The sequence below is a fragment of the Narcine bancroftii genome, chromosome 10, assembly GCF_036971445.1.
Source record: "Narcine bancroftii isolate sNarBan1 chromosome 10, sNarBan1.hap1, whole genome shotgun sequence".
In the NCBI taxonomy this organism is placed as follows: domain Eukaryota; kingdom Metazoa; phylum Chordata; class Chondrichthyes; order Torpediniformes; family Narcinidae; genus Narcine; species Narcine bancroftii.
This window is the reverse complement of record NC_091478.1, coordinates 16812027-16824851: the sequence shown is the minus strand read 5'-3', so window position 1 is coordinate 16824851 and position 12825 is coordinate 16812027. Positions and strand designations below refer to the sequence as shown.

Below are 12825 nucleotides of genomic sequence, written 5' to 3'. Positions count from 1 at the left end.
GTGAGAGGAGGTGATAAAAAACAAACTGTGGTTTCCTGGTGGTGAGAATTGTGTCAAACTCCTTTCTCCAGATTACTAGTCTAAATATTAGGCTAATGGTACTGCAATTTAAACCACTATTGCTAATATACATTTTAATGACGTTGAAGGACTTGTAGGGCTTTACAAAGCAATCATCAGCCAGTGATTTTCTGTTATTTGAAGTTAAAAGGCAAAACCAGATACCCTCATATCTGTAGCTCTGGAAAATACAACTACAACACATCAACACTTCTCTAGCAGTTTAAAGATATATATCTTTTGCATTAATTTTAATTTCAAAATCTAATACTTTGCTATTCCAAATGAATGCTGATGGAATTCTGGAAGAATTCACACAGTTATGTGAATAATTTTAGCACCATTGGGATATCCAATGAAAGGTAATACAGTGTATTTCTGAAAACATTTAGTTCAGCAAAATATTGTAAAGATTTGTCAAAAATGCTTTAAGGGAAATTTTAGTTGTCCAAGGTTGCATTGCAAAGTAATTCTTTTGAAAGGAATTAAATATGAAATATAACAGAAAGTGCTGGAAAGATCAACAATGTTTCTCTTTCCACAGATGCCACTTGGCCTGCTGACTATTTCCAGCATTTTCTCTTTATAAAATCAGCTGACTTGTTGCCCATAGTTAATGAATACCTTAAATTTCTTGACAGATCACATTTTCAGGAGTTTTAATGAGAGAAAATTGCATGTCAGCCAGCAATTTCTAGATTGCAATGTTTAAAACCACATGCCTGTCCTCCAGCATAATGGCATCAATTTCACAGTGTAAGAGTTGGTACCGGTAGTTACCATTGTTGCAGCTTCAAAATCAAGGCTAGTAAAGTAATGACTATTTCTCATCTCTGAACCACATTACTTCTAATAATAACAGGAGAATTCTCAAGGTTACAACATACAAGCTGAAATGTGATTAACAATGGGAAATTGATGATTAAAACCCCTGCATTTGCAACATGGCTAAATTTATTCTTCATTTACTTTAAAAGTAGAAAGAAAAAAAAATGAAAGAAAATGTGTCACAGAACATTGGCACTATTTCAGACATAAAAAATCCTCTGTAATTTGTCTCCCATACATGGTTCCAAATTACTTAAGTTCAAGTTCAAGATTATTATCATCCAATTGTACAAGTACAACTGGACAAAACAGCACTTTACGGTCCTCAGTGTAAAAACATCCAAACACATACTGTGTATTGACATAGCACACATATTTACAAGCAATTTATAGGCATATACTGACAAAAGGCAAAGGAGGAAAAACCCAACACCCAACCCCAACCAACCATTTTTCCCCTGCAGCCGCTGCAACCGTGTCTGCCTGTCCCGCATCGGACTTGTCAGCCACAAACAAGCCTGCAGCTGACGTGGACTTTTACCCCCTCCATAAATCTTCGTCCGCGAAGCCAAGCCAAAGAAAAAGATATATATATATATATATATATATATAAATATAAATATATATATATATATATATAAATATAAATATATATATATATATATATATCTATATCTATAGAAATAAATATCATTAAATAAATAGTAGAGTCTCAGAGGGATTGAAGAAGCAGACATCATTCATGCAGCAGTTTAACTCTCCATGGGAAGAGGCTATTTCTCATACTGGTAATTCTGGCTCTGATACTTCTGCATCTTGTTCCTGATGATGAGCTGGCAGATTCTGTTTGTATGGGGTGGTTGGGGTTTTTAACCATTTTTCAAGCCCTCTTCAGATTATCATCCCAGTAGATCACATCAATGGGGGGTGGAGAGTGGGAAAAGACCACTCCAATGATCCTCTCTGCCGCTCTTATGGCCCTGTGGATTGAGTTCTGCAGCAATGGTTCCCAAACTTTTTCGGGCTGCCATCCTGTAGAGCTCGTCGAAAGAACCAAAGACTTGTTGATCCAAATCAAGGCTTTTATTAGCAAAAGACAGGAGCTCTTCACAGGTGGCCGACCAGTCCGGAATGATCCGACCTGGCTAGGGACACAACCCTTTAAGGCCCAGACAATAGGCGTGGCTTAGCTCTCAGCCAATCGCTGTATGCACAGTCTAGATACAGTAACTATATACACTATGTACATTGGTGATAGATCTGTACTATCACACATCCCCTTGACTCCCAGGCCACATCCCTAATGCCCCTCCACACCTCACGCCCCCTTGGATCTTTCCATTGTCCACTTTTGGGAATTACTGCTCTACAGCAACCATACCACACTGTGATACAGTCAGCCAGAACACTCTTGATAGAGCTCCTGTAGAAGTTGACAGGATGGTGGTCAGACACATAAAATGAACACAGATCTCTTTCTTGGTATTAGGTCTACTGCAAATTTAAAACAAAAATTAATCTAACACTATAAACAAGTACATGTATTTCACGGTTTTGAACAGCGTGAGTTTTGTCCCTGTCCCATGTGGTTGGTCGATGGCCGTCCCAGGTGGTCCCCATCCTGAGCGATCCCATCCTGAGTGGTCCAGTCCTGGCTTATCACCATCCCTGGCTGTCACCCCCACCTGAAGGATAGAGCATGATGAGTGTTGCAGGCTGAATTTACTGGAAACGTTCAGACTGCCCCTTTTTCTTCACTGCCCCGGACTGCTCCATTTTTCCTCACTGCCCTCTTTTTCCTCACGCCCCCTTGGATCTTTCCATCATCCACTTTTGGGAATTACTGCTCTACAGCAACCATACCACACTGTGATACAGTCAGCCAGAACACTCTTGATAGAGCTCCTGAAGAAGTTGACAGGATGGTGGTCAGTAGCCTTGCCAACCTCCATCTTCTCAGGAAGTGCAGTTGCTGTTGTGCCTCCCTGACAAGTGAGGAGATGCTGTGTATTCAGGATAGGTCACTTTTTAAGTAGACTCCGAAGAACTTTGTGCTCTCTACTCTCTCCACTACTGATCAATGTGGAGGGTGGTCATCCCTAGTACATCATAACATGAGATTTTCCACTTCTTTGTAGTGTGACTCATTGTTGCTGTTGATAAGGCCGTGTCATTTTCAAACTTGATGACTCTGTTGCAGTTGTGGGTCAGTAGCATGAACAGGAGCGGGTGACCACACATCCCTGAGGTTTGCCAATATCCAGCATAACAGTGACTGATGCCTATCTAGATAGGTTGTTGCCTTTCTGTTAAGAAGTCTAGAATCGAGTTGCAATCAGGGTTGTCAAGTCCCAGTGAGGACAGCTTCTCCATTAGGGAATGATATATTAAATTCCAAGCTGAAATTGAACAACTGCTGCCTGGTGTATGTGGCATCATTTTCCAGGTGGGTCAGGATGGTGTGGAAGGATAAGGCTGTAACATCACCGGTAGAATGGTTCAATGAAGCTTAAGCTCCATTTTGATTTTATTTATTCACTCCTTTTGAAACAAATTGTAGTATAACTAATGAAAAGACCAATAAACTAAGCAAAATTCATAATTGAATTTTCAAATCAATCACATTTTTAATAACTGGCAAGAAGAAAATCAGAAATTCCTTACATTTTGGCTTACTGCAAGAAAATGCCAGTTTCTGACAATAAAATGTATTTTAAATTATTTCTCCTAACTTGCTTTTCTACTTTTTTCCATTCCTCCACTGCTATAGACCTTGTGCCAGTTGCCTTACCAAATAATATTATTTTAAGAGTGTTCTTTAAAACTCGAGGACATAACAGAGGGTAGCAACAATGCTATTGCAGCATCAGCTACCCAGATTGGAATCTGGTTCTGTCTGTAGTAAAGACATTCTCCCCTTGTCTGCGTGAGTTTCCTCTGAGTGCTTCGCTTTCCTCCCACCTTTCAAAAAATTACAGGAGTTGTAGATTAATTAGAGTATTTGGGTGGCATGGGCTTGTGGGCTGAAAGGACCTGTAGCCATGCTAAATCTCTAAATTAAAACTAAATTGATACTGCAACTATCCACATACAAGGTAATTCTGTGCTAGGATCGGGAATGAGAATTTTAGTCAGAGATGTCATTAGCACAGTTGAGAATATCCAAGACCAAAAAAAACTTGGGAAATGTGTTGGAGGTATCCTGGATTAAAGAATAATTTAAAAAGCATTAATGCTTAGTTATTAGGAAAGTCCAAATATAGGGTAGTCCACAAAATATAGCATGTTAATATCTAGATAAAAAATTCTAACAATCTGAACACCATCAGTAATATATTAGCAGTGCAGATAAATTCAAATCATCCAAATTATGAAAAGATATATTCACACCTTCTCAAAATTGTTTATAGTACATAATACCTCCACCTCGACTGTTGGATGGCTGTTCATATCCAGTATTTCTCTTCCAGTGATTCTGCTTACTGCAGCTGGCTTTGCAAAGCTGGCAAAATAATTTGCCTGTTAAAACACAAATATAGCTTTACGTTTCTCGAATTAGATTTACAAAATAGAAAAAGCTTTCTATTTGAGTATGTGAATCTCAAAAAAATGCTAAAAAATATCAATACATGTGCATATTGGATCATTCAGCTGCATGAACTGTAATGCTTTTGCAAGAGTGGATCTTAGTTTAATATTATAATTATTGAATTATAGAACTTATAATTCAGACTTTGGGTATAGTTTTGTGCTGCCTTACATTGTGATATCATAGCAAAATAATGAAGTTTATATTAATTGCACCTATTTAGAGCACAAAGCTAATTTTCCTTTGGCACACAGCTAATTGCATACGTGATGGAAGCATTTGTTATTTGGTCTTTCTCCAATTGACATAACAAATAGAAAGCAAGAAACACACCATCTTTATGAAACATTCCACATTTGCAATATTACAAAACCTGACAATGCAAGCAATCAAGCAAGAATTATTTCTTCAATCAAAAAATACATTCAATTAAATTTCAAGCAGAATACACATTACAATTGATACAATGATCTCAATAGAGAAGTATCACAATGCTCCCTTCCTAAAACAATTGTCTTTATTTTTCCTTTAACAACAGGAAGTCATATAGTAAAATATTCAACTATGATACCTGCATGGTACTGTTACATTTGATTATTACTGAAGTGTAATTATTCAACATTACCAGATATCACATGCAGGCAGGATATGGCCTTCATTAAATATCCACATTAGTACATGTACATTGGGATTAAAAAAAACAGAACGGTCATAGATAGGGACCTCTTCTTTCCTATTTTTGTTTCACTCTGATTCTCAGGTACATACTTCAGATTCAGATCAAACTGGTACAACTGCAGTTTTTAAATGGCAAATCTTTTCTTCCTCACCCCCCACTCCCCAAATCATCGTCTTGCACCATACCTACACTAAATCATTCTTTGCCACTGACAGAAATTGTTTTAAATTGCTTTACTATCATCCACAGCTGTTGTAAATTATAGTAATCAAATCTTGTGTCAAATTTCTGATCTCCAATAGATGAGTGACAGCATTCTCATGTTTTAGAATGTTATTGTGACTGCATAAATATTTGGTAATATATAGAATGTTTAGCAGATTTAGTTCTTAAGGTTAATGAAAGAAATTAAATTTTGTGTTGAATTGCAAATAGTAATGTGACAAGTGGATTGGATCCAAACTAAATTCTCTTGTTGATACCAAAGGTGAAGCAGTAACAGTCTTAGAGAACATTCAAAATTACCATCAGCACATTTAAACTCCCCTCCTAAAGTTCCTGAATAATATTCCAATTGAGGCATTCATTTCTCTTATACTGCCCATGTGGCTTTGACGTGTCGATGTCCTCAGTGAGCATGAAACTATTGACCAACCACTTTGACAAAAGTAGTTCATTAAGTAATTTTAATTATTTTCCATTTTGGAATGCAACTCAACAAACAAAAGAGAATGTTTACATTTCACACATATGAGCAATGATACAGAATAGTGGGACTTCCTGTGAGACACAAAATATGACGCAAGTGTCAGGATACTTTGTTATTTTGATTTTTAACTTGGTGCCTTTTACATAAAGGAAGGGCAACCTATGGATTGCCACATGTTGGAGTATCTTAATAGGATTAGATTAAAAAAAAAGTTACTGAATTCTGGGGCTATGGTGATTCGTTGTGGCCAAGAAGACATATCTTTCTTTGTTGGCTCTGCGATATTTGTCATCAAATGGGATGTCCTTGGACTGTCCTTTCATGCATTTCAGAAAATGTTACAGTATTTCTTCTCACACATAATTGAGTACCTGATAGCATCATCTGAGAATTTAAAGTGTGCTCTCAAGATTGGGTGACCAAATTATGATATGGACTCCAAGTGTCATGTTATGGCATAGAGGACAGCTTGAGGGAATGAATTAGAATATATAGGTGGCAACTCTAATTTATTTAAATATACTGACACATGGGTATCCTAGTGAAAACTTAAATTTGGACAAAATACTTTCAAGATCAGTAATAGGACCAATCTTGATCAGTTATTTCTTTTGACAGCAGCAAAGTTTGGTTTAAATTAAATTAATGCCATTAAAATTTTAGACTCAAAAGCAGTCTTTTTATGCTTCTGATTCTTTCTGCATTCATTCAGAAGGGGTTCCTCCAGTTGATATCTAAAATTCAATCCAACACTAAAGAAAGGTCAGAAGGACTTGAATGGATTGCTGGGAAGCCTCTAACTTACACTGAATTGAATTGCTTATTGTGGCACCTACTAAGATATAGTGAAAAACTTTGTTTTGCTCACTATCCAGACATGTCAATCCATACTCAAGTACAATAATAAAACCAAAGTACAGGGTACAGTGTTACTCAAAACATGCAAGCTATAGAAAAAAGTATAATTAAGCACAAAAACTGCAGATGCTGCAATCTTGGTGAACAAATAGATGCCCCCCCCTCCTCCCTCCCCTCCCCCCCTCCCCCCTCCCCCCTCCCCTCCCCCCCTCCTCCCCTCCTCCCCCCCCTCCTCCTCCCCCTCCTCCCCTCCTCCCCCCCTCCCCCCCCTCCTCCTCCCCCTCCCCTCCCCCTCCCCCCCTCCTCCTCCCCTCCCCCCCTCCCCCTCCCCCCCCCTCCCCCTCCCCCCCTCCCCCTCCCCCCCCTCCCCCCTCCCCCCCCTCCCCCTCCCCTCCCCTCCCCCTCCCCCCCCTCCCCCCCCTCCCCCTCCCCTCCCCTCCCCCTCCCCCCCCTCCCCCTCCCCCCCCTCCCCTCCCCTCCCCCTCCCCCCCCTCCCCCTCCCCTCCCCCTCCCCCCCTCCTCCTCCCCTCCCCCCCTCCTCCTCCCCTCCCCCCCTCCTCCTCCCCTCCCCCCCTCCCCTCCCCTCCCCTCCCCTCCCCTCCCTCCCTCCCTCCCTCTCTTCCCCCCCCCCCCCCCCTTCTGGATAAGCTACCTACCAGGTGACCGTAGACGTCGTCAGGTTTCTGGCGAAACGTGGAGTTGAGCGCCTGCTGCATTCGCTGCGGCACCGCGTTGCTCCGGTAGTACTCGGCCGCGCTCTGCTTGAGCCGCGCTGCCCTGGAGTGCCCTTCCTTCACTGACATCCCGACGCCCTGAGTCAACCCGCGCTCGCTTCAAACCCCTTGCTCTCGCGCAAGTCTGCGTGCCCCGCTGCGGCGTCGCCGCGCGCGCCGGTTGCTGGGCGACCCGGGGGCGCGCGGCGCGCGGCCGAGGCGGGCCAGCAGATCATGACCCCGCTGAAGCTGCAGCCCGTCGACTGGGCAAATCTGGGTGGGCCCAAAAGTCTCCCCCTGGTCCTAGGATGCCGGTTGGCTTTGAATGGTAGGATTGACCAGAAGGGCTGCCATTTGGATGAGAGATCACACACAAAAATCTTCTTGGTTCTCATAGATTGTGTGACTAGCAGGGTTCATGGTTCATGGTTGGATACTTAACAGTAGAGGAACAGAAGGACCCTGGGGTCCAAGTCCATACCTCTCTCAAGGTTTTTGTGCAGGTTGATCGCCTAGTTTAGAAGGCCTAGGGGATGCTGGGCTTCAATAGCCAGGGGATTGAATTCAAGAGTCCGGAGGTGATGTTGCATCTATACAAATCTCGACTGGGACCACGCTTCTGGTCACCTCATTAGAGGAAGCTATGGAGAGGGTGCAGAGGAGATCGACCAGGATGTTGCCTGAATTGGAAATCTTATGAAGCAAGGTTAGCTGAGCTAGGACGTTTCTCTTTGGGGCGAAGAAGAATGAGCCCTGACTCCATAGAGGTTTACAAGATTCTGAAAGGCATTAGCCCCTTTTCCACTGGCCCATTGACCCAGGAATGAACTGGGACAGGGTCCAGTGGGAAAATCAGCACCCCAGAGTCAAGTGACGTCATTTCATGCCAGGGATTGAAGTGGAGGGCATACATTTAAGATGAGTTTAAGAGTGTCCGGAGGAGCATCGTTTTCATTCCGAGGGTGGTCCATATCTGGAATGAGCTGCGGGAGTAGAGTGTAGAAACAGTTACATTTTGGGCAGATGAAGGGTTTCAAAGATGAATAGACCGATGGATCAATGCTGCAATGACTCTGATGCAACAAATATGACTTGACTTTAGCAGCAGGAACAGGACTGATCTTCTGTACTTTCAGCTGATGCCAGCATGCCGATTAAACCAGTGGGAAAAGGACAGCAGAAAGTCAGTTGAAGAAATTTGCAGTTGAATATAGAACGCTCTGATCCCTGGGGATGAGTGTGTTCCTGGAAAAGTAGTCACTGTCCCAGTTAAAGGTGGCCCAGTGGAAACAGCTCAAATGGCTTCCTATCCTGGGACACTGCATGGCCAATTAACTGGCATGCCAGTTGAAAAGATGCTATACCCAGGGCAGGCAGAGCAAATACCAGAGGACATCTGTAGAAAATGAAGGGAGGAAAGTTTAGGGGACACCATCAGGGGTAAGTTTTTTTACACAGAGATTTATGGGTGCCTGGAATGCCTTGCCAGGGTGGTGATGAAGAGACTGAAATATTTAAGAGACATTTAAAGGATTCTTAGACAGGCAGATGGACAAAAGATAAATAATGGGTTATGAAGCAAGAAGGGTTTCGTATTTTTTTGGTAGGAATATATAGATCGGCGCGACCTCTAGGGATGAAGAGCCTGTACTGTGCTATAATGTTCTATATTGACCATTAGAATAACTACCCTGTGTTCAGGACAACATTTATCCTTAGAGCAACATTAAGGATCATTAGAAACAAGTATAAAATCCTGGAAGCACTCAGCAGGTCAAACGGCAGCCATGGGAAGAGGTAATTTTTAGGTCAAAGTATCTTCATCAGAAGTGGAAAAGTCTGAAAATAGTTGTGCTTCCAAGTTGCAGGGAAGACTGGAGATACAAAGAATGGAGGAAATGGCAGGGAAATTATTACAAAGGCTCAACTGTTTGAAGAAACTGAGTTATTCCATTCAACGTTGACTTCCTTGGGCTGCAATATGCATGGATGGAAAAAGAGGTTCTGTGCTCTAAAAATATATTTGGCCTGCAATATTGCTCCAAAACAGAGAGATCAGAGTGAGGGTGAGTAGAATGAGGGTTATTGACCACAAATGTAGTTACAATTGTAATTGTATTTTTGTTTGTCATTGTATAGGCCAATGGTTTTCAAACTTCCCTTCACTGTAAATAATCCCTTACTAATCATAGAACATTTATGCCATGGGGATTACTTAAGATGGTGTGAGTGGAAAGAAAAAGTTTGAAAACCATTGGTTCAGCAATTTATAGTGGATTTATCTTTCTGTCTTGGTTAAAGAAATTTATTTAATGTATCATGAAGAACTTCACCGATGCTTTTCCATAATTTCTATGATGTTGCACTTATGGCAGAAGAGAGTTAGGCATTCTCACAGTTCTGCCACATTAACACACATGCAGAGAGTCATTGGTAAAGGTATGTTAGAGCACTTGTTGAAAGAAAGACAACAGAACTCAATATTGTTGTAGTTTGACATTTTAGCTAAAAGGAGCATGGATGGAATAAATTACAGTACAACTCCGATTATCCGAAATGGTGGGACTGGGCCTATTTCAGATAAACGATGAGGGAAAGCTTTTGAAGCATGAAATAATATTTAATTCTCACCAAAAAACAGACTGAACAAAATAAAATAAATCCAACACCAAAAACTTGAAATTGTATTCAGAGTTAATTTACCAAAATTCAAAATTTCTTCAACCTGTGATGTCAGTTTGACTGTGAAAAAAATTTTGGATAACTGAAGATTTCTAATTGTTTCGGATATCTTCATTTATCCAATATTTTTCCGAGGTGAAATGACATCATTTCGGCTTCCAATTTTTTTCGGATAAATGAGGATTTCTGATTTTTCTGAAATCCTCAATTATTAAAAAAAATTATTTGGAGCGGAGCAGATGTCACTTCCAAGTCCAAAAAAATTTGGATAACTGAGGATTTTGGATAATCTGATATTGGGTAATCGGAGTTGTACTGTGGTTAATAAATGGAACATTTTCCACTTGGGGTGAAATATGAACTTGAGGACATGGGTTAAGGTTGAAAGTTGAAATGTGTAAGGGAAACATTAGGAGAAACCTTAGTATGTGGAATGAACTGCCGGTGGAAATGGTAGATGTGAGTTCTATTTCAACATTTAACAGAAGATTGGATCACTACATGGGTGTGACGTGTGCAGAGGACTATATTTCAGGTGCAGGTTGATGGGACTAGTTTGGCACAGACAAGATGGGTTGAAGTACCTATTTCTGTTCTGTCGTGCTCTTTGGTTCTGGCCAAGGAAATGGCTGGGCAGTGCTTGAAAAATTGTAAATTTTTTTCTTAAGCTATTAGCAGGACCTATGAGTTTAATTCAATGAACTGTCCCTATCCAAAGTACCTTTGATTCCATTTTTTGCTTCTCATTACAAATTAATGAATTGTTCTGTTGTCATGTGTACCGAAGTACAGTAAGTACATTTTGTTTACTATCCAAACAATACAACTTATACAGCAGATAGTCCAAGAATAACAAGTAAATAAATAGATAACTAAGTAGGACAAAAGTATAAAGGGTAGTGTTACAGTTATCAAATCGTGCAGAATATAGGGACAAGTGCAAAACCATAATACAGAGAATAGGAAAAAGTCCAGGGGATCATCTTTTGCCAGTGTGAGGTCCAATGCATTTTCAATGTGGATAATTTTGTCATGTTTTTAAAAGTACAGAATATGAAAATTAATTAGAATGTTTTCTGAAATTACCAGTATATCGACCTCAATTATGGAGGGTGGCCTGGAGACCGTAAAAATTACCTATAGGAATTCTGAAACAGCAGATTATTAGATTATATCCAGAAAATATCCCCTTCAACAAATACTTTCGCTGAATATGTTGTAAAATGTATTGTCCATCGACACACTTGATTTTGTTTGGTATTTATCCATTTAAAATCAATTCTTGTGAAGTTTTGACATACACATTACACATTTATATAATGATATTCTGTACTATAATATCTGTGTTGTAATCAATTCTTTTGTTCACTTTCCTTTGTCTAAATTGTGTTGATTTCTAGCCAACATTGCTAAACAAAAAAAAAATTTTACAGATATTGAAAAAGTATCAGAGCTTAAAAACTATATTTTGATACTATGTTATTCAGCCATTTTTTGTCGTTTTAATATAAACCTTTCAAAGACAAGCTGGCATCAATCAATTAAGAGAAACACTTTTCCTAATAGCTTTACTCTTACAATTTCCAATAATTTGTTCTTGATCACAATTGCTGTTCTAATTAAGGATTATTGATTTTCTTTAACATAACATAACATAACAATTACAGCACGGAAACAGGCCATTAGGCCCTTCTAGTCCGCACCGAACCAAACACCCCTTTCTAGTCCCACCTCCCTGCACAATGCCCATAACCCTCCATCTTCTTCTCATCCATATACCTGTCCAACCTTTTCTTAAATAATACAATTGACTCCGCCGCCACTATTTCTCCCGGAAGATCATTCCACACGGCTACCACTCTCTGAGTAAAGAAGTTCCCCCTCATGTTACCTCTAAACCTCTGCCCCTTAATTCTTAACTCATGTCCTCTTGTTTTAATCTTTCCTCCTCTTAACGGAAATAGTCTATCCACATCCACTCTGTCTATCCCTTTCATAATCTTAAATACTTCTATCAAATCCCCTCTCAACCTTCTACGCTCCAAAGAATAAAGACCTAATCTGTCCAATCTCTCCCTATACTCTAGATGCTTAAACCCAGGTATCATTCTGGTAAACCAGTGATTATAAATAATGGTATTAGTTCCAACAGCTTTAGCAGGTGCATCATTAATTATGTTCCAGGCTGAAATGAATTTTTATATTACAGGAAAATTTAAAGATCAAGCAAGAAAATAAAGTTGAGGTCGATGTCAGGTTATATTAAATAGCAAACTTTGAGAGACCGAATGGCTCACACCTGTTTCTGATTTTTTTACGTTCTTGTATAAACATTTAATTATTTCCAGAGGATAATTGGTTGAAAGGAAAAGTAAGGGAATTAGGACTTTTTATTCAATCTGGAAATGTAATCTTTCCAAACAATATATATTGTCTTCTGTCTTGAAAATATGATGTATTGCTGCCTGCTTAAATTGGTATTGGATAAAACAACATTGCTTTTAGATTGATTCAATATTCCAGTTCTATGTAAACCTTGTTGCAGGGAACTGAAGTCATAGGTAAGTCAGAGGAAGGACAAAAGTTTTTTAAAAAGGCAGCGAGTTTTATCAGCACTTGATGTTGTGATAGAGTTTGGCTTATTCTTGACTTCATCTTTGATAGACAGTTTAACATCTTAGAAATTGCAGGGGTAAAGGAAACTAAC

At 39.9% G+C, this 12825-nt stretch overlaps 1 protein-coding gene and 1 long non-coding RNA gene across 3 annotated transcripts in view; one reads left to right on the top strand and one right to left on the bottom strand.

Moving 5' to 3' along the window:
• eno4 (enolase 4) overlaps window positions 1-7616 on the bottom strand; it is a 48215-nt gene extending 40599 nt beyond the window's left edge. The window contains exons 1-2 of one of the 2 annotated variants that reach the window (XM_069900037.1): window positions 7380-7616; window positions 4279-4407 (exon numbers count right to left, since the gene is read on the bottom strand). In XM_069900037.1, coding sequence (XP_069756138.1) covers window positions 4279-4407; window positions 7380-7526 — 276 coding nt within the window. In that variant the 5' untranslated portion in view covers window positions 7527-7616. The remainder of the gene's footprint in view (window positions 1-4278; window positions 4408-7379) is intronic. The other variant, XM_069900036.1, reaches the window with a different exon arrangement.
• LOC138744222 (uncharacterized) lies at window positions 7616-12407 on the top strand. Its single transcript, XR_011345372.1, has 3 exons — window positions 7616-7764; window positions 9299-9502; window positions 12328-12407. It is a non-coding gene; the product is annotated as an uncharacterized lncRNA (long non-coding RNA).
• The last annotated feature ends 418 nt before the right edge of the window (window positions 12408-12825 follow it).